At 31.9% G+C, this 21,486-nt stretch overlaps 2 protein-coding genes and 1 pseudogene across 4 annotated transcripts; 1 reads left to right on the top strand and 2 right to left on the bottom strand.

Moving 5' to 3' along the window:
* Positions 1–1,056: 1,056 nt before the first annotated feature.
* On the bottom strand, positions 1,057–7,027 carry LOC108987737 (UPF0481 protein At3g47200-like). 3 transcript variants are annotated; one of them, XM_035693661.1, is made up of 4 exons: positions 6,903–7,027; positions 4,393–4,649; positions 2,021–3,707; positions 1,057–1,408 (listed from the first exon to the last, which is right to left on the bottom strand). In XM_035693661.1, the coding sequence occupies exon 3, from the start codon at positions 3,635–3,637 to the stop codon at positions 2,045–2,047; it is 1,593 nt and encodes a 530-aa protein (XP_035549554.1). In that variant the 5' UTR covers positions 3,638–3,707; positions 4,393–4,649; positions 6,903–7,027; the 3' UTR covers positions 1,057–1,408; positions 2,021–2,044. The 3 variants fall into 3 exon arrangements, with proteins under 3 accessions (XP_035549554.1, XP_035549553.1, XP_018816269.1); XM_035693660.1 differs by having other exon boundaries at positions 2,021–3,684; XM_018960724.2 differs by having other exon boundaries at positions 1,058–1,408; positions 2,021–3,681.
* A 1,405-nt stretch (positions 7,028–8,432) lies between these two features.
* LOC108987716 (UPF0481 protein At3g47200-like) lies at positions 8,433–9,531 on the bottom strand. The gene is made up of 2 exons (XM_035692850.1): positions 8,605–9,531; positions 8,433–8,450 (listed from the first exon to the last, which is right to left on the bottom strand). The coding sequence occupies exons 1-2, from the start codon at positions 9,529–9,531 to the stop codon at positions 8,433–8,435; spliced, it is 945 nt and encodes a 314-aa protein (XP_035548743.1).
* A 7,614-nt stretch (positions 9,532–17,145) lies between these two features.
* LOC108987742 lies at positions 17,146–17,927 on the top strand (annotated as a pseudogene).
* Positions 17,928–21,486: the final 3,559 nt, after the last annotated feature.

Below are 21,486 nucleotides of genomic sequence, written 5' to 3'. Positions count from 1 at the left end.
ATATCACGTAAAAAGAAAAGAAAAGAAAATAAACTTTTGTGAAGTTAGGTTTCATCATAATGCAACATATCCTTTCGAACTAGCTAAACGCAATGCCATGAAGGGTACACACCATTTCCAATTTTCTTATTCGAGCTGAATTTATACCCATCGAGGGTCATCAAGCTAGTGTAAGGAAATAACTTATCTGCATGTCTGAAATAACAAAAGCACAAAAGCATGAAAGGCAGGCCAACTGCCAACCAGAAGGCGAGGAAGCTGAAGGCGGTTGTAATTTGTACAAAGAATGTAACAACCCAAGAAAAACTCAAACCACATCTAAGCATGCGCGCTGAAAGGACTAGTCAAAGTTTTAATTGGAGCACCTTCGAATCATTGTAGATTACAAAAACTTCTCCATTCTAACCAATGTCTGATCCCATTCACCACCCTCTTATACTAAATTAGGGGGATTACAAAGAAAATATGGATTTAACGAAATCCAATGAGGAAGTTAATCTAACAGCATCAATTCTAATGGCAAAAACCCTCTCTTTTGACTCTTTCATTGCTAATCCGCCATTTCCTTCACTAAATCCACCCTGCCCATCTTTTGCTGCTCATATAGAGGCCACACAACCATTGATATGCCCCCCCACGGCCTTAAGCATTGGAAGAGGAAGAGGTGGAGTTGGAATACAGACCAGAATTCAATATAGTAACAACGAGTAAGAAAACAAATAGGTGTTAAACCCTGAGGGGTTCTGATACCATGCGAAAAATGGACCAAAAGAGAAGTTTTTATATTCACTCAAACTTATCTTGTTACAGAATAGTATTGCTGTATATATACATGTATTTCCAGAAATAAGAAGATTGCAAGATATCCAAAATTGAGAGGATTACAATAAACAGAAAAGGAAAGTGTACAAACATAATAAGGAAAGAATTAACTAGAAAGAGTCAACTGGCTTTCCAAAGATGCAGATTGGTGTCCAGCTGCGTATGGCCTTTAGTCAAGCTATTAGTTAAGCCTCCATCTAAGGCTAAAGTTAGGCCTCCATTTGAGGCTGAAGATGCTCTTAACATATTTGAATGGCCTCACTTTTTATGTTCAAATATAATTTTTTCCATTCCATCATTGACAATAAAAAAGAAGTTATTATATAGAAATACAACAAGACAATTAATTATGAGAGAAAATATAAATAAATTCTTGTGAGTACAAGCCCATTAATATCCCAACAGTATCAATAACAATAAAGCTATAAAATTGTATGTTAATAAGAAACAAAGACACAAAAATCACTTCATTCAAATCCCTCGGGTTGATAGCATGACCTCCACTTTTCTTGCATGAAATTCATCTCATGTATCACTAGCTTAATCTCCTCTTGCTCTGCTCCAATCTCAGCCGGTATATGTGTTCCTGCAAAAAAGTTTATAATTTAACAATTGAACTCTTAGGTCCAGATCCTCTTTGACCGAACGTGTTTTCATATGGTAAATCACAAATTGTTCCAAATCAAGCAACGAAATCTTGAATGATGCAAAGAGAACATTGATATCACATAATTCACTGGACATCATGTAAATCACGGATGGGATAACATCAGGCTATGATTTTGTACTTTATTCTGAGAACTTGTCTGAGTAAAGAATGAGGAAAACACAACTTTACAACAAAGAAATCACCATAGAATCCAAGACCTCACGTGTGGTGCTATCAAATGCAAGGGGTTTGAAAAATCACAAAGCAATCAGTAAATCAACAAATGAAGAACACAGTAAAGAATGAAGATGTGGTGAAGTTAGAAGATATTAGTGCAGTATATGTTCTGTAAATATGCGGGTGTATTTATACAACATTTAGAGATGAGGCTCTGTACTAATAGACGAAAAAAGTGAAGATAAGGCATATTATTTCAAACAGTACTTTTCTTTGTGCATGTTATGTTCAAATTTTCAAAGTTGTTGCTAGCAATCTAACAAATTAATTTCTAAACGTGAGGAGTAAAATAAAATGTTATGTCCAACATACCAGAACTTCATGTACAAAGCTTCTTCACATCTTTACAAGTTGGATGATGGAGCATATAAATTGTCCGAGGGTGAGCAGCAATAAGGTAACAGCAGCTGCAGTAGAAGCTATTTTCCAAGGAGTGCCGAAATAATCACGTTTCAAGGTAGCCTTCCAAGTATGCTTAGTGTTCCTATAGAATGCATTCAAATCTCGAAACAAACCACGATAAGCACATTTCCAGCTACAATATAAAATATTCTTTTCCAGATTATTGATAAAACATGCCACTGAATTGCTGTTGCCAAGCCAATTAATGATGATTCCTTTTCTAATAAGTAAATCCGCATCTTTGGGAGTGTTGATTAGGAAACTCAATAGCACAATGTAGTCTGTAAAATGTGATTCATGTGGATAATGGCATTGCTCAAATGCTAAGATGTTTCGATAAGTAGTCTCCGTCCAATCATGCAGGTTAATACATGGAATTTCCAATGTTCCGTTGGTGAATTTCAGGTCAAGTAAGCATTTGCTTGAGCTCACCTTAAACTTCACTCCAGCCTCGTACAACTGACTTGCAGAATATAAATAATCAGCACTAGGAAGATCATTACTTTCATCCGGTAGCACTAGCAGCTTTCTGGATGATGGAAGAAAAAATGCTCTGGCGAAATTAGCAAAGTGCCTTGTTAGGTCAAGCAAGCATTTGCATGATCTCACCTTAAACTTCATTTCAGCCTCGTATAACTGGCTTACAGTATATAAATGATCAGCTAATATAGCAGGATCATTACTTTCATGTGGTGACAATAGCTTTCTGGATGATGGAAGAAAAAATGCTTTGTTCAAATCAACAAAGTGTCTAATTGGTTGCTCTTCAAGATTTCCAGGAAATTCCTGATCTTCTCTAGCCTCAAAGACCTTAATTGCAAGCGAAGTGAAGGAAGGATGCACTGGCACATCTGCAAGCCTGAATAATATCTCAAGAGCAAAGAAAGGAAGTTGATTTTCAAGTAACTGCAAGTCCAACATAATTAACAGCCACGATATTGCATTTAACAGTATATGGTTCTCATGAACAACACTATTTGATCCTTGGGACCATATTCCGTAGAATAATTCAATAATAAAGATCCCATCTACCAAAATTAATTTCACGAAATCGTCACTGCTGAAATTGATGGTTTCTGCATAACAGTTACGCACACTTTCTTCATTCAGCTTTATGGTGTTTACTAAAGTCTCCAGTACGTTGAAGTCAATCCGCTGCAGGAATCTCTGAAAATATTTCAGTTTTAATTTTTCCATGGGTTCTAATCTTTTGGTGCCATGGTGGAAAGGCCCTATCGATATAACCTGAGGAGTGTAGGCTTCCTCATTCAATTTGCGAAGCAAAGTTGGAATCCTGTAGATACAACACTGGTCTGATGATAAGGGAGTGTTCAAGCTGCTTTCAGCCATTTCTTTGATGCTAATTACCAACTCTCTATGTTGATTTCCATTTCCACTACTCGAACTGTTTGCAGCTTTTTGATTCAATTGATGAATTTCGGCATGATTATGATTTCCATTTGTGACTGATGAAGCAGTTACCAATTTTTGTAGAATTTCTTGATCATAACTTGTTGATTTTTCCATCGCACAATTTAGCTTCTTATGTAATAAATTGGCTTCCTCCCGGCCTGCTTACAGAATTAAAGAATAATGACTACAATAGAGTTATATAAAAATATAGGCCAATTTTGTGGGCAACTTAATTATAAGAGTACTTTAATACTAATGCTAGCTAATTTTTTTCATGTAACGGCTTTAAAAGAAAGGAATTAAAATAAGTACCCAGCTAGTAAAGCAACTATAAATAAACAAATTAAAACCCCATTATCAGTCATTAAAAGTAAATTAAACATATCATATTATATATTATTTATAGATCACCTAGCTAGAAAAATAATACCCAAATCAACGTACAAGCAAGCCATGCATTTATTTTGTATGCAACGAGTTGATCAATGTATTAGCTGATGAACTTTTTTTTTTCCTTTTTTTTTTAAATTTTTTTTAATTTTTATTTATAGAAATAGGCTTCATTTTATTAATAAATCGAAGTTACAGCTGTAACTTATCAATACAGAAAAAAAACATGAATTATAAGCCAAACTAACTATACTTAAAAATGTCAATATTCTAGCTAATAAATTAATATCTCAATTTTCAAAACAAAGATGTCCAGATAGCACACATGCATGGAGTAAGCCTAAAAACATAATAAATAATTATAATAAGTTTTTTTAAAAACATAATAAATGATTCTGATCAATAAGTTATAAACAATAACAAAAGGAAGAAATTAAAAGAAAGAAAAAGACGGTGATGGCGAGTCATGTTTTCCTTACCCAAAGAAACGCTTTCGCTTTTGGTCGCCGCAGTCCCTAACTTCTCAGACTTTCAGATCAAAGAACCGATGAAGCAAGTCGAGTGATGAAACGGAGACAAAGACGCTCGTACTCATGTTGGAGTGGAGTTAACGATCAAGAAAAGAGATCTATCCGGATGTTTCGTTGATTTCACTTACCACAGTATTACTCATATACGCATGGTAGCTGGATACCGGACAAGCTGCAATATTCAACACCTCGGCTAAACTCAAAACCTATCACAGCATCACACGGGGTGACTTAATCCATATTAAAGTATTTTAACAGTTAACATCAATCATTGAAGAAGGAATCTGGCTGTCCTCGAAAAAAACAAAAGTGTCATGTGTTGAGAGCGGAAAATGATAGGTTACTTCTCATTTATTATTTTTTTTATATTAATGAAAGATGGAAAAAAGTAATGCTTGAAAATTTGAGATGCTAGCTTATCTATAGACAAACTTATAATTATCCATCTCACAATATCAAAGTGTGTAAATGGATAAGTTGAAAATTTCTATCAAAAACTCCGCATGTAGAAAAATTACGAGAATTCACAATTATAAAATGTATGTGTTTTAATAATTATTTTACTATTTTATTTTTTCCCAAATCTTATATCATGTATAGCTAAAAATATTAATAGGTTATAGAACAGAAAATGCTTTAGTTACAAATGAATCATATAAAAATAAATTTATAAATTGAAATAATTTTGTTGGTATATCAGATTATAAAATTATTTTTATTATAAAGTAGATCTAACGTATCACATAATGTTATATCAATTTGTGAATTAATTTTATAAAACTTGTTAATTTGTGGTTGTATCACTTTTCATATGGAATTAGATTATGGTTAGAAAAGCCCCTGAAATAATTAACCCACATATATAGATTATCCATATAGACGTGGCTCAAGACTAACTTGGGTGATCATGATGAGATTAGATGAGCAGTCTGACAATAATTACAAAATCAAATTAAGTAAATAAGATAAAGATAATTGATGGTACTGCACAGGTAAGTTTTTTTAAAGGTTAGAGGGGCGACCAACGTGATAATATTAAAAAAAGTGTGAATAATTTAATAAAAAAAATTATTTTATCCATCAATACAAAAGATAAATATAAAGTCTAAGCAACTTCATATTTAAATAAATTGAGAAAGTTCCGAGATATCAACTTTGAAAAGACCAAATCAGTTAGTCATTATAACATCAAAACAATAGAATAAGACAATAATTTATAAGTCATATCTTCTATACCAAAACAAAAATGAACAAAATATATTATAAAAACTAATATTTTATGTTTACATAATATATATTTTATTACATATCAAATTTTGAAACATACAAAAGAATATACAAACAAAAAAAAAAAAAAAATCAGGTAACCAATATAATAATAATGTATAACTCAATTTTCTTTTACACTAAAACAAAATAAACAAAGTATATTATAAAAGAAGCTAATATTTTATATTCACATAATATCATATTATATTATAATGTTTACATTATTCTACATGTTCTGAATAAATATCATGATGTAAATTTAAACATTAAAACATCTATAACATACAAAATAAATCTTGTTCTCAAAACAAAGAAGATCATGAATGAGGACTTTTATCAAACAATGGAGGAAAGCTATAATAATAACTTCTTTTATCTAAACACTATCACAGTAAAGATTGTGTTAAGAACCCCATCAACTAATGAAAATCTTCATCATCTAAATTCTCTTTTTTGAGAAGAAGTAAAATAATGAATGTTATTTTTTATTTTATTCTTACAATAGATCATACAACAATCAAAAAATGGAAAAAGGAATTACAACAAATAGAAGATCGTCAAAAACATACATGATGAAACATGAAATTTACTTTTTAAAATTATATACGTTAATAAATTAATAAGCAGAAATCTTGATAGATAAATAACCAAATATTTTTAGAATAAAATATAAAATTATAACAAAAATTGCCAAAGATTTATACAGAAATGATAAAATCCACAAACACAAACCTTAAACTAAATAGCTCAAACCAAAAAAATCTTGTGTTCTAACGGAATGAATTAAAATTAAAAAATAAGCAACTCAAGAAATTTATATGCTTCGAATTTTTCATCAATCTAAATCAATGAAATGCAAACTAAAAAAATTAAATTGATATATCTTTTCTAGCAAATTTAAACTTTGATCACACTCTTTCGATTTGACAAAAAAAAACCAAAACAGTAGATCACAATTCAAATTCCTTCAAAGAACCAAACCAATGAAGTGCATAAATTCAAAGAGAAAAAAAAAAAAAAACCAACGTGATAACATAAAAAAAAAAAAAAAAAAAAGGTGTAAACAGCTGAGTAAAAAGATAAATGAAGCAGAATATTATAAGCTATAAAAATAGGAGAATTATGGAACAAAATAAAAAAAAACAAAGAGAAAAAGAAGGTGATGGACCGATGGTGAATGCTTTGCTTACCCAAACAAACAAACTCTTTCGGTTTTGGCCACCGCGCACCGTCTCTAACTTCTCAGTAAGATCAACTGATATGAAGCGAGGAGATCACAATGAAGCTTGTCGATCTCTGTTCTTTCTTTCTTCCACAAAAGTCGTAGACTCGTTGTTTATAGTCCTGCATGGACTCAGTCAACGATCAAGAACGTACAGAGTTTTATCATTATTTGACGTTTCCTTGATTTCACTATCACAACATTACTCTTGGTAGCTGGATGCGGGACCAAGCATGCATTATTAATATTAACAACCTTATCTAAACTCAAGACCTATCATGGCATCACACGTGTGCTGACTTATCGTTATGAGAGAAAATATAAATAAATTCTTGTGAGTACAAGCCCATTAATATCCCAATAGTATCAATAACAATAAAGCTATAAAATTGTATGTTAATAAGAAACAAAGACACAAAAATCACTTCATTCAAAATCCCTCGGGTTGATAGCATGACCTCCACTTTTGTTCCATGAAATTCATCTCATCTATCACTTACTCTGCTCCAATCTCAGCCCGTATATGTTCCTGCAAAAAAGTTAATAATTTAACAATTGAACTCTTTAAGTCCACATCCTCTTTGACCGAACTTGTTTTCATATAATAAATCACAAATTGTTCCAAATCAAGCAACCAAATGTTGAATTATGCAAAGAGGACATTGATATCACACAATTCACTGGACATCATGTAAATCACGGATGGGATAACATCGAGCTATGATTTTGTACTTCATTCTGAGAACTTGTCTGAGTAAGCAATGAGGAAAACACAACTTAACAACCAAGAAATCACCATAGAATCCAAGACATCACATGTGGTGCTATCAAATGCAAGGAGTTTGGCAAAGCACAAAGCAATAGGTAACTCAGCAAATGAAGAACAAAGTAAAGAATGAAAATGTGTTGAAGTTGAAGATATTAGTGTTGCGTATGTTCTATTATGTACATATGAGGGTGTATTTTTATAGCATTCAGAACTAAGGCTCTACACTAATAGATGAAGAAAGTGAAGATAAGTCATAGTATCTCAAACAATACTTATATTTGTGCATGTCATGTTCAAATTTTCCAAGTTGTTGCTAGCAATCTAACAAATTAATTAATTTCTAAAAATGATGAGTAAAATAAATATTATGTCCTACCAGCATTTCATGGACAAAACTTCTTCACATCTTCACAACTTGGATGATTGAGCATATAAATTGTCCGAGAGTGAGCAACAGTAAGATACCAGCAGCTGCAGTAGAAGCTATTCTCCAAGGAGTACTGAAATAATCCCGTTTCAAGGTAGCCTTCCAAATATTCTTAGAGTTCTCATAGAATGCATTCAAACCTTCAAACAAATCATAATAAGCAGAGTTGAAGCCATCATATGGGACATTTGTGCCCATATTATTGAGGAAAGAAGCCACTGCATTGCTGTTGCCAAGCCCATTAATGATGATTCCTTTTCTAATAAGTAAATCCACGTCTTTGGGAGTGGTGATTAGAAAAGTCAATAGCACAATGTAGTCTGTAAAATGTGAATCATATGGATAATGGCATTGCTCAAATGCTATGATGTTTCGATAAATAATCTCTGTTGAATTATACAGTTTGATGCATGGAATTTCCAAAGTTCCGTTGGTGAATTTCAGGTCAAGCAAGCATTTGCTTGTAGAGCTCACCTTAAACTTCACACCAGCCTCATCCAACTGGCTTGCAGAATATAAATGATTAGCACTAGCAAGATCATTACTTTCATGTGTTGACAATAGCTTTCTAGGTGATGGAACACGAAGTGCTCTGACCAAATCAACTATATGTCTTGCATTCGCTGCAAGATTTTGAGGCAATTTCTGACCGTGAGTCACCTCAAAGAAATAAATGGCAAGCGAAGAGAAGGAATGTAATCGATAATTTGCTAAACGTGCATGGCTGAATAATATCTCAAGAACAAAGAAGGGAAGTTGATTTTCAAGTAACTGCAAGTCCAACTTAAATGCTGGCCATGATATTGGGTTTAATAGTGTACGGTTCTCACGAACAACACCATCGCTTCCTTGGGAGCTTAATATATTGTAGAAAAACTCAATAAGAAAGCTCCCATCCACCAAAATTAGTTTCACGAAATTGTCACTGCTAAGGTTGATGGTTTCTGCATAACATTCACGCACTCTTTTTTCTTGCACCTTTATGTCGTTTACTAAAATATCTAGTACGTTGAAGTTCTCAATCCGCCGCAGGAATCTTTGAAAATATTTCAGTTTCAACTTTTTCATGGGTTCTAGTCTTTTGCTGTCATGGTGGAAAGGCCCTATCGATATAACTTGAGGAGTGTAGGCTTCCTCATTCAATTTGCGAAGATGAGTTGGAATCCTGTAGATACAACACTCGTTTGATGAGGGAGGCAGCTCCAAGCCGCTTTCAACGGCCATTTCTTTGATGCTAATTACCAACTCTCTATGTTGATTTCCACCATTTCCACGACTCAATGTGTTTGCAGCTTCCTGATCTAATATTTGATGAGTTTCTTCAGCTTTTTGATTTGCATTGGTGAGTACTGAAGCAGTAGTTGCGGCCACTTTTTGTTGAATTGTTGATGATTTTTCCATCTCACAATTAAGCTTCTTATATAATTAATTGGCTTCCAGCTCCCTGCCTGCTTACACAAAGAACAGTACTGACTACAGTAGAATTATATAAATATATATACATATATATATGGGATAATTTTGTGGGCAACTTAAATTGGAGTACTTTAATGCTAATGCTAATTTTTTTCATTTAACAACTTTAAAAGAAAGGAATTAAGAGTAATTTTATGTACAGTCTTGAAGTGCGTAAACGTCGTACAGTCACTTTGAAAAAGAATAGGATCTACTATTAAAAAATTAATTCTATAAAGTGGATCCCATATTTATTTACTTTTTTTCAAAACGACTGCACGGTACTTACACACTCACGATTACAAATATGATTTCTAATTTTTTATAGACCTAAAAAAATAATAGCAAGAGCAAAACTTCTCTGTTATTTTTTATTTTTTTGTTTTTTGTTTAGGCACAAAAGTCGTACTCAAAACCTATCACACGCGGTAACTTTGCATTATGAAAATATATACTTAATTGAACTTTGAAGAAGGAATCCGCCGTCCGAAGGGTTTGATTGAAAATAGGTTTCATCCTTAAATTCTCATTTCATCTTATTTTCAAATATTATTTAGATATAAATATTTTTGAACTAATTATTATAATTTTTTAAAATTAATCATTACAATTTTTTTAAAATTTTAAATAAAAAATAATAAATAACCTTCCTCTTGATGTGGATGGGCCACAATAAGTTATGGGCCAGTCATGAGAAGAGGATAGTTGAGGGCCCATCTTCAATTTAAATGGTATGAGCTCAGGGTCCAAAACGGAATGTATAGGGGCTGATTTTGTCACTCAAATAGAGAAGAAGAATAAGCAGTGCGTCGGAGAGGAAAAGAGGATTCAGAGAGAAGGAAAAGGCGTGTGAGAAATCAAGGTAATCCTCATACTAGTACCCTGTTTGGAAAAAAATGAAAAATTTATGGAGAAAATGGAATTGATATAGAACAAAAACCCCATTATTAGGCATTCAAAGCAAGTTAACCATATCATATATATTACATATAGACATATAAAAATAGAAAATGCCAAGTGTGAACAGCTAAATAAAAAAATAAATAAAGTAAAATATTATAAGCTACAAAAATAGGAGAATTATGGAAAAAAAAATGAAGAGAGAAAAAGAAGGTGATGGTGAATATATTAAGAACATTATGTCATTATTTATATTACTCGTGAAACATTATTTTTCAATATTTAAAAGTTTTTACACTACATATCATTCACGTGGCATAACTTGATTTCAAAAATAAATTTTAAATTTTAAATCTTACAAATCAAATTATATCAAATTTGATAAATAACTATCAACAAAATAAGCAACCAAGCAAGAGTCTCACTAAGTGAGGCAAATATGAGCCTATTGAAACAAGTAGATTTGTTGTAGCTCAACAAGGTTCAATAAAACTTGCACTAACATTCTTTTTACATAATAAAAAATGATCCAAAGCTATGAGCTACTAATTTGACCAAAACACATGATCTTCTTAACTCAAATGATAACCCATTAGCTCCAACGTGTATATATAAATATAAATATAATGATGCCCTAAAATAAATTATAAACCAGTTCAACATTTTAATCAACTTCATATTTAAACAAATTGAGAAAGTTAAGAGATACCAATCTGAAACTGAAAAGCCCAAACCACTTAGCCATCATAACATCAAAAGAACACAATAAAACAACAATTTACAAGTACTCTTAACTCCTATACTAAAACAAACATAAACAAAATATATTATAAAATAACTAATATTTTATATTTACATAATATATATTATATTACAAATCAAATCTTGAAATATACAAAAGAATATAGAAACGAAAAAAAAAGACACATCAGGTAACCAATATAATAATAATCTATAACTCAAATCTTTTACACTAAAACAAAATACACAAAGTATATTATAAAAGAAGCTAAAATTTTATATTCAGATAATATCATATTATATTATAATGTTTACATTATTCTACATGTTCTGAATAGATAGGAAATTAATTCTTAAATTTTAATTTTTTAGGGATACCATTAAAGTGATAAAAATAACATAGTAACGATATACATATAATTTATTATACAATTATTTTCACAACTCAGATTTTGTTTTTTTTAATATCAAAATAGAACTTTATTGCAAAAGAAAGGTTTACAACCGATTATCAACCCAGATAACTTGAGCTATATCAGGAGGAAAAGATCCCCACCAAACTCAAATATTGGTTACAATCCAATTTTAATCGAGTGATACTTGTGTATATAATTTAAGCATTAAAACATCTATAACATACAAAATAAATCTTGTTCTCAAAACAAAGAAGATCATGAATGAGGATTTTCATCAAACGATGGAGGAAAGCTATAATAATAACTTATTTTATCTAAACACTATCATATATAGTAAAGATTGTGTTAAGAACCCCCATCAACTAATGAAAATCCTCATCATCTAAATTCTCTTTTTTGAGAAGTTTATATACGTTAATAAATCAACAAGTAGAAATCTTGATAGATAAATAACCAAATATTTCTAGAATGAAATGTAAAATTATAAGCAAAAATTACCAAAGATTTATACAGTTAGAAATATAAAATTATAACAAAAAATCACTAAAGATTTATACAGAAATGAAAAAAATCCTTAAACACAAACCTCAAACTAAATAGCCCAAACCTAAAAAATCTTGCATTCTAACGGAATGAATCAAAATTAAAAAATCAGCAACTCAAGAAATTTATATGTAGTGCAATTGAAACAATCCAAATTTGCTTTGAATTTGTCATCAATCTAAAGCAATGAAATGCAAACAAAAAAAATTAAATTGATGTATCTTTTTTAGCAAATTTAAACTTTGATCTCACTCTTTCGATTTGACAAAACAACCAAACAGTGAGATCACAACCCAAATTCCTTCTAAGAACCAAACCAGAGAAGTACATAAATTCAAAGAGAAAAAAAAAAAAAAACAACGTGATAACATTGAAAAAAGTATAAACAACTGAATAAATAAATAAATAAATAAAGCAGAATACTATAAGCTATAAAAATAGGAGAATAATGGAACAAGATAAAAAAGAGAGAAAAAGAAGGTGATGGTGAATGTTTTGCTTACCCAAACAAGCAAACAAACACTTTCGGTTTTATCTTATCTTTCCCTCCGAGCATTGAAATCACTGTATGAGGATTTTGTATGGGGAATCATAGGCACCCATTACTCTTGTATTTTTTTATTTAATTTGAATGTATTATTGATAAAAAAAAAATTAATAATAAAAAAAGCCATACAAAAACATACCCTCACATCAAAACTTACCCTTTGTCACAATATAATCGACTACTCTTCAAAATTCAATTTTTGTTTTCTAATTCCTTTCTTTTGTTGTGAATATGAAGCACAGAAAATCAACCAATTAAAACAAATATATTTCCCAAATCAAGCAAAATGAGACATTAAAGGGAAAAAAAAAAAAAAAAACTTTCCCAATTATTCACATGGAGTCTGGACAAGAGCCCAACAATTTGGCAACGCCAATCCAAAATATAATAAACCTCAAGGTGAAATCAAAACCCATCCCAAAACTACCATTTAGATTGAGAAGGGATGTTAACTCATCTCATCTCATCATTATAATTTTTTAAATTTTTTCACAAAATATAATAAATAATTCAACTTTTTCAAATCTCAAAACAATAATAATATTAAAAAATAATATTTTAATAATATTTTATTCAACTCATCTAAAACCATCTCATCTCATCTCTCAATCCAAACAGGACTAAAATACACAACCATACAAATCTAAAAATCAAATGAATGAAGCAAGTTTATCACACACAATATCATTCATCTCCTCCATCCAATTCAAAGTTAAGACTTTGGAGGGGTATTATACCTGAATGAAAGGAATATTAGACCAAGCTCGAAGAGGTTGGCTAGGTGTGGCGGCAAAATGATCCAAAGCTAGGACAAAGAAAAAATAGAATTATGAAATGCAATTAGGTATTTCTCAAAGTTGTGCCCAAAATTGGGCAAAATTGAGTTTTATCTATATGATTATACAATTCTTTTCATTACAGAGAGAAGTATAAGATAGGAAGAGAGGAAAGACTAACTGGAGCAAATTTGGGAGAGCTGAATATCCGGAAGGAGAGAATAGAGAAATCTTGGGAGAAAGTCATGGAATAAGAAAAGAGTAATTCTACATACAACCGTGAAGTGCGTAACCGCCGCGTAATCGCATTGAAAAAGAAGGGTCTACTATTAAAAAATTAATTTTTTTCATATGGGTCTTATGTTTTTTTCATTTTTTTCAAAACGATTACGCGGCGATTATACAATTTACGGTTGTAAGTATACTTTTTCATAAGAAAAAGAAATGAAATGACTTGGGTTTTGATGAAAGGAATAAGAGCACTCTCATCGGATTAGTCAAAGTTAAATGACAGTTTTGATGAATGTAAGAAAAATTTAACTTTTAACTATTTCATTCACTTAAATTTCTACATTGGAATATCTATTTTTTCATTATATAATAATAAAATAATATAAGATGAATTTAGTTTTGATTATTCACGTTAAATCTCCACGTTAGATTATATATTTATTCATTATATGGTAATGAATAACAACTAATTTCAAAAATATTTAATTTTTTTAATTATTAATTTTTTTTAATTTTATCATATTTTACTATTCTACTTATTATATGTTAATTAATAATAATGTTCTTATTAATTTAATATATCACTAAGTCAAATTAATATATTAATTGTGATAAAATATGTGATAGAAAGAAAGGGAGAGAGAAATAATTAATAAAATATGTATTTGATGTATATATAGTAACCTTTAAATTTGGAAAAATTTTTAAAAGTCACTGTAGCTAAATTCCAAATATTTAGAATTTAACTAATCCAATGTGAGCATATTTTACTCTTTAATAGTTAAATATTAATTGGATTTAGCTTTTAACTAATCCAATGAAAGTGCTCTAAAAAATAAAGGTAAAGAAAAAAGAATCAATTTGTCTTTTAAGGTGAGAGCAAGCATTTGCATGATCTCACCTTAAACTTCACTCTAGTCTTGTACAACTGGTTTGCAGTATTTAAATGATGGCGAAATTAAAAGAAAGAAAAAGACGGTGATGGCGAATCATGTTTTCCTTACCCAAACAAACGTTTTTCGCTTTTGGTCGCCGCAGTCTCTTAACTTCTCAGACTTGCAGATCAAAGAACCGATGAAGAAAGTCGAGTGATGAAAACGGAGACAAAGACGCTCGTACTCATATTAGAGTGGAGTTGACGATCAAGAAAAGAGATCTACCGTAGGTTTCGTTGATTTTGAAAAGCAGAGAAAAGAAAGGTGTGATCAATGTCGTATACTTCATTTCTTTAATTAAATAAAAGCATCCACATGTTTGAGACTGTAGGCTAAAGAATAAAAAAATAAACTGACAATTGACTCTGTATATACAAAGCATATCCCAAAGTAACTTCGTAAATTATGTGATTGGATAGCTTCACATCTTGACTTGGATGGTAGCTGGATACCGGACAAGCTGCAATATTCAACGCCTCGGCTAAACTCAAAACCTATCACAGCATCACACGTGGTAACTTATCCTTATTAAATTATTTCATGGAAAATGATAGAGCCAGGCTCTATCATGTATTTTTATACAATTATTTTTATATAATTTTTTTTAATAATTTTAAATATTTTAAAAAAAATAAAAACATTCATAATATTATTAAAAAATACTTCTTTATTTCGTGATTAAATAATTATTTTTTAATAATTTTTTTATTTCATGATTAAAGAAGTATTTTTTAATAATATTATAAATTTATTTTATTTTTTTTTAAATATTGAAAAATGTTATAAAAAATAATTATAAAAAAAACATATCAAAAAACACATATTAGAGCGGACGGTGGTTCTAGCAGTACTCGTATTAAAAATAAAAATAAAAATAAAAATAACAACAACACAAGTTATCTCCCGCCCAACATCCCCACTTCTCTCCCCTGCTACTCAACCCAACATCCCCCTGCTACTCATTTTCTTTGCAGAGTTAGAACTCGAAAATCCCCAACCCCAACGAAGAAAGCTTGTGCCTTCATTTCCTCCGAAGAACCTGTCAGACGTCCACCAGCATCCAGTCCGCAAGGCATTTTTGGTGCCGTCTTCTGGCTCTCCTCCATCCAACCTCCAATCCGAGAGGTACATTTTTCTAATTTTTTCCATCTTTTGGGATTTCCTTCTTTCCATGGCCATAGCCTTTAGTACTCTTAGCTAATTAGTGTTAGAGTTAGATATTGGGACAAACTCTGGTTTATTTTGAATGAAAAACCATGCATGTGATAACAGAGCATGGTGGAGTGAGAGAGCTTCATGCTTAATCCAAGCCTCAAGTAGCAAAAGTCCAAAAAGGTTATTATTTTAACATGTAAAAAGACACTGATAATGCATTTGAACCAACTTTATGAAAAAAACGAAATGCATAAACCCACTTCCTTACATTGGTCTTCAGCAAAATGAGAAGCAGTACTTGAAAAGCATGCTCCTCTATACCTTTCTCTTGAGCTCCTTCATACAAAACATCATTATATAAACATGCTACTTTATACAAAAGATAGTAATGATTATTTCTGTAGCATGTAGAAAGATAGAATTAAATATTTATATATTTTTATAAGTAATAAAATTAGGAAATCAAGATCTCTGAGCCTGGGTACGAATTAAATATTTATTTTTAAATGTTTCAACTCATGAGTAGTGGGTTTGGCTATTACTGGATCATATAGGATTTCATATAGTGTAGACTCATGCAACAACATAAAAAAAAAGTTAGTTCAACAAACTTACAGTGAAATAAATGCTTTGCTAATGTATCATTGGGCATGTATTCTGCAACAAGTAACCTCTCATCACCTTCAAAGCAACAACCAAATAGAATAATGCATTGGTCACAAATTATATATTGGACTGAACACAAGTATTTCTCAAGATAATGAGCAGAATGGTTAAAAAAAATTATCTTGTATCAAACAGTTTGAAAATAGTTTGTATGTGTTAATACAATACATGTTTTAATTATCTTGACCAAAACATTATCCAATGAGTCTGTCATCATATTCATATGCATGTTTACCATTTCTGTAGGCATATATATCTCATTTAAATTGAATTGCATTATTATATAATTTGAATTGTAAGCATATAGTAATATGTGATTAATAATATATTTTGTTTTGGTACAATAACCAAAACAACACTTCAAAACATCCACACTTACGGTCCCAGACTAAGGCTTGCTTCTTCCACATATATGTGCTATTGGCCAAGAAGAACAAGGGTAGATCCTCACCTAAGCATCTGGATGTGGTGCTCTAAACAATCAAATGAAGCCCAATGGTCATAAATTCCTATGCAATGATTGCAGATGAGACATAACTTCTCTTCGAATTTGGTCTCTTTTTATTTTCCTAGTTGTGAGTGGAAACTGTATCTCCCATAAAATGAACATCTTGGCCACATATCAATGACAATGCCAATGACAAGCAGTGATGGATTGCTTCTGAAAGAAAACATGGAGCCACAGTCCACAATACAAGGTTGGCTATTGCCAGCAGTGCCCAGACAAGGTCAAGTGGCCTGCTGAGTTAGGTCCCAAGCCTCCCCTCTACTTCAATGCTGGCATGTTTGTGTATGAACCCAACATGACCACATACCATGACCTCCTCAGGACACTCAAAACTACCCCTCCTACCCCTTTTGCTGAGCAGGTAATTCTCGAAACTTCAGGACTCAATAGTGGTTTTTAGTTGATCAAATCAATTATCTGACCCAAAAATATGTTTATGATTCTTTCAGGACTTTCTGAACATGTTCTTTAGGGATGTTTACAAGCCGATCCCTCCAGTTTACAACCTTGTCCTGGCCTTGATGTGGCGCCACCCAGAGAACATCGAGCTTGACAAGGTCAAGGTTGTTCACTAATGTGCTGCTGTGAGTATCTTTTTTTTTTTATGAGAACAATTCCAAAGTTTTGTATAAACTACTGTTGTTTCTAGGAATGATAGTATTCTAACGGTGAATTTGTTTGGTTCTTTAGGGGTCAAAGCCATGGAGGTATATTGGGGAGGAACAGAACATGGACAGGTAAGACATCAAGATGCTGGTGAAGAAATGGTGGGACATATACAACGATGAGTCATTGGACTACAAGAATACTTTGCCGGCAGGAGAGGCTGAAGTAGGGGATGAACAGAAGAACCTGTAAGCATTATTGGCGGTGCTTTCCGAGGCTGGTGTCGTTAACTACGTTTCAGCCCCATCCGCCGCGTAGTGCTTGTGTAGGTTTTATATAGTTGAAGGGTTGGTTTTGGTCTTTCTGTTTTTTAAGTGGAAGACCTTCCTATACATGTAACTTGTAAGTAATATTGTATCGGTTGGTTTTGGTCTTCTTTATTTTTAAGTAGAAGACCTTCCTATTATTTTTTCATTTGGATTGTCAAGGACTTTTGGGTCCTGCTTGCCATTCCTTGGCCATTGTTTGGGTTTCTCCTTTGGTTTTGTTGGCAAGCTATTATAATTATATACACATGTATTCAATTCATCGTTCTTCGTTCTTCTGAATGTTAATTACAGATTTGATGACAATGCCATGACAAGTATGGTAGAGATGATAAAAATATGAGCATATCACGTAAAGAGAAAAGAAAAGAAAATAAACTTTTGTGAAGTTAGGTTTCATCATAATGCAAAACGAGGGTCATCAAGCGAGAGTAACGAAATAACTTATCTGCATGTCTGAAATAACTAGATGCATTGCAACCAAGAAGTACAAAAGCATAAAAGGCAGGCCAACTGCCAACCAGAAGGCAAGGAAGATGAAGGCGGTTGTAATTTGTACAAAGTAACAACCTAAGAAAAACTCAAACCACATCTAAGCATGCGCTCTGAAAAGAACTAGTCAAAGTTATAATTGGAGTACCTTCGAATCATTGTAGATTACAAAATCTTCTCCATTCCAACCAATGTGTGATTACAAAGAAAATATGGATTTAACGAAATCTAACGAGGAAGTTAATCTAACAGCATCAAATCTAATGGCAAAACCCCTCTTTTGACTCGTTCATTGCTAATCTGCCATTTCCTTCACTAAATCCACCCTGCCCATCTTTTGCTGCTCATATAGAGGCCACAACCATTGATATGCCCCCCCACGGCCTTAAGCATTGATTTCCACCTTGAGTGAGGCAGGAACCTGTCCCCCGATTTAGTACCTTCTCACCTGTGGAGTCCATTGCTTCAACCTATCGTTGGAGCTCAAAAATAATAATGAAAAAAAACATTCCTTGGTACTTTTCAAGGAAACCCTTGGCAAGATTTTATTCAAATATGATTTGCTGATTTTTTCAAACACTCCTTTATACATTGGAGGCTCGAAACAGGGGGCTCGCCTCTCCCCAAAAAAGTGATACTAGGCATATAGAGGGTGGAAGAGGAAGAGGTGGAGTTGGAATACAGACCAGAATTCGATATAGTAACATCGAGTAAGAAAACAAATAGGTGTTAAACCCTGAGGGGTTCTAAAAAAAATGGACCAAAAGAGAAGTTTTTATATTCACTCAAACTTATCTTTTTACAGAACAGTATTGCTGTATATATACATGTATTTCCATAAATAAGAAGATTGCAAGATATCCAAAATTGAGAAGATTACAATAAACAGAAAAGGAAAGTGTACAAACATAATAAGGAAAGAATTAACTAGAAAGAGTCAACTGGCTTTCCAAAGATGCAGATTGGTGTCCAGCTGCGTATGGCCTTTAGTCAGGCTATTAGTTAAGCCTCCATCTGAGGCTAAAGTTAGGCCTCCATTTGAGGCTGAAGATACTCTTAACATATTTGAATGGCCTCACTTTTTATGTTCAAATATAATTTTTTCCATTCCATCATTGACAATAAAAAAGAAGTTATTATATAGAAATACAACAAGACAATTAATTATAAGAGAAAATATAAAAAAAATCTCATGAATACAAGCCCATTATCCCAACAGTATCAATAACAACAAAGCTATAACATTCTGTGTTAATAAGAAACAAAGACACAAAAGTCACTTCATTCAAATCCCTCGGGTTGATAGCATGACCTCCACTTTTGTTGCATGAAATTCATCTCATGTATCACTAGCTTAATCTCCTTTTGCTCTGCTCCAATCTCAGCCGGTATATATGTTCCTGCAAAAAAGTTTATAATTTAACAATCGAACTCTTAGGTCCAGATCCTCTTTGACCGAACGTGTTTTCATATGGTAAATCACAAATTGTTCCAAATCAAGCAACCAAATCTTGAATGATGCAAAGAGAACATTGATATCACATAATTCACTGGACATCATGTAAATCATGGATGGGATAACATCGAGCTATGATTTTGTACTTTATTCTGAGAACAATGAGGAAAAAACAACTTAACAACAAAGAAATCACCATAGAATCCAAGACCTCACGTGTGGTGCTATCAAATGCAAGGTGTTTGGAAAATCACAAAGCAATCAGTAAATCAGCAAATGAGGAACAGAGTAAAGAATGAAGATGTGGTGAAGTTAGAAGATATTAGTGCAGTATATGTTCTGTAAATATGCGGGTGTATTTATACAGCATTCAGAGATGAGGCTCTGTACTAATAGATTAAAAAAGTGAAGATAAGACATATTATTTCAAACAATACTTTTCTTTGTGCATGTTATGTTCAAATTTTCGAAGTTGTTGCTAGCAATCTAACAAATTAATTTCTAAACGTGAGGAGTAAAATAAAATGTTATGTCCTACGTACCAGAATTTTATGCACAAAGCTACTTCACATCTTCACAAGTTGGATGATGGAGCATATAAATTGTCCGAGGGTGAGCAGCAATATGGTAACAACAGCTGCAGTAGAAGCTATTTTCCAAGGAGTGCCAAAATAATCACGTTTCAAGGTAGCCTTCCAAGTATGCTTAGTGTTCCTATAGTATGTATTCAAATCTCGAAACAAACCACGATAAGCACATTTCCAGGTATTATATAGAATATTCTTTTCCAGATTATTGATAAAAGATGCCACTGAATTGCTGTTGGCAAGCCAATTAATGATGATTCCTTTTCTAATAAGTAAATCCGCATCTTTGGGAGTGTTGATTAGGAAACTCAATAGCACAATGTAGTCTGTAAAATATGAATCATCTGGATAATGGCATTGCTCAAATGCTAAGATGTTTCGATAAGTAGTCTTCGTCCAATCATGCAGGTTAATACATGGAATTTCCAACGTTCCATTGGTGAATTTCAGGTCAAGTAAGATTATAAAGTGTGTATATCAATTGCTATTATAGTAAAATTATAATTTTAAAGAAAATAATATTATTTATTTTCTTTTTAATTGTGATCCTTTCATCATCTATTGTGTTACTTTAAATGATTGAAAAGTGATTTATTATTTTGTACTTATTTATTAATCATTTCAATTTTCATACATATAATGGAGCGATAATGAAAGCCACAACAACAAAATTACTTTTTAAGGATGAATATTCTCATCCCAAAAACCTTCCATTTCGCCCTTAAAACTAATTTGAGACGAAAAAAAATTCATCCCTAGTTTGACCCAAAAGGTCTGTGCCAAAAAGTGTTTTAAGAAAAAATTCAAAATTGTCAAAAAAAAAATTTCTTCGTAACAAAATTTCTTCTACCTGTTCGAAAAGCAATCGAATAGATTTTTTTTAGGATGAAATTTTTTTCATCCGTTATATGTGTTCGAGCACCAATAACTCTATTTGAACAAGTACTTTTCATTTAAAAGAAAACAAATTTTGATCCCCAAAGCTTTATATATGCAAATAGATATTATAATCTTAC

The sequence above is a fragment of the Juglans regia genome, chromosome 8 (assembly GCF_001411555.2).
Source record: "Juglans regia cultivar Chandler chromosome 8, Walnut 2.0, whole genome shotgun sequence".
Classification (NCBI taxonomy): domain Eukaryota; kingdom Viridiplantae; phylum Streptophyta; class Magnoliopsida; order Fagales; family Juglandaceae; genus Juglans; species Juglans regia.
Note: the sequence above shows the minus strand (reverse complement) of the source record. Positions and strands in the feature narration are given on the sequence as shown.

Coding starts and splice junctions, on each gene's coding strand:
- LOC108987716 (XM_035692850.1), bottom strand. CDS start 9,531: ATGGAAAAATCATCAACAATTCAACAAAAAGTGGCCGCAACTACTGCT.
- LOC108987737 (XM_035693661.1), bottom strand. CDS start 3,637: ATGGAAAAATCAACAAGTTATGATCAAGAAATTCTACAAAAATTGGTA.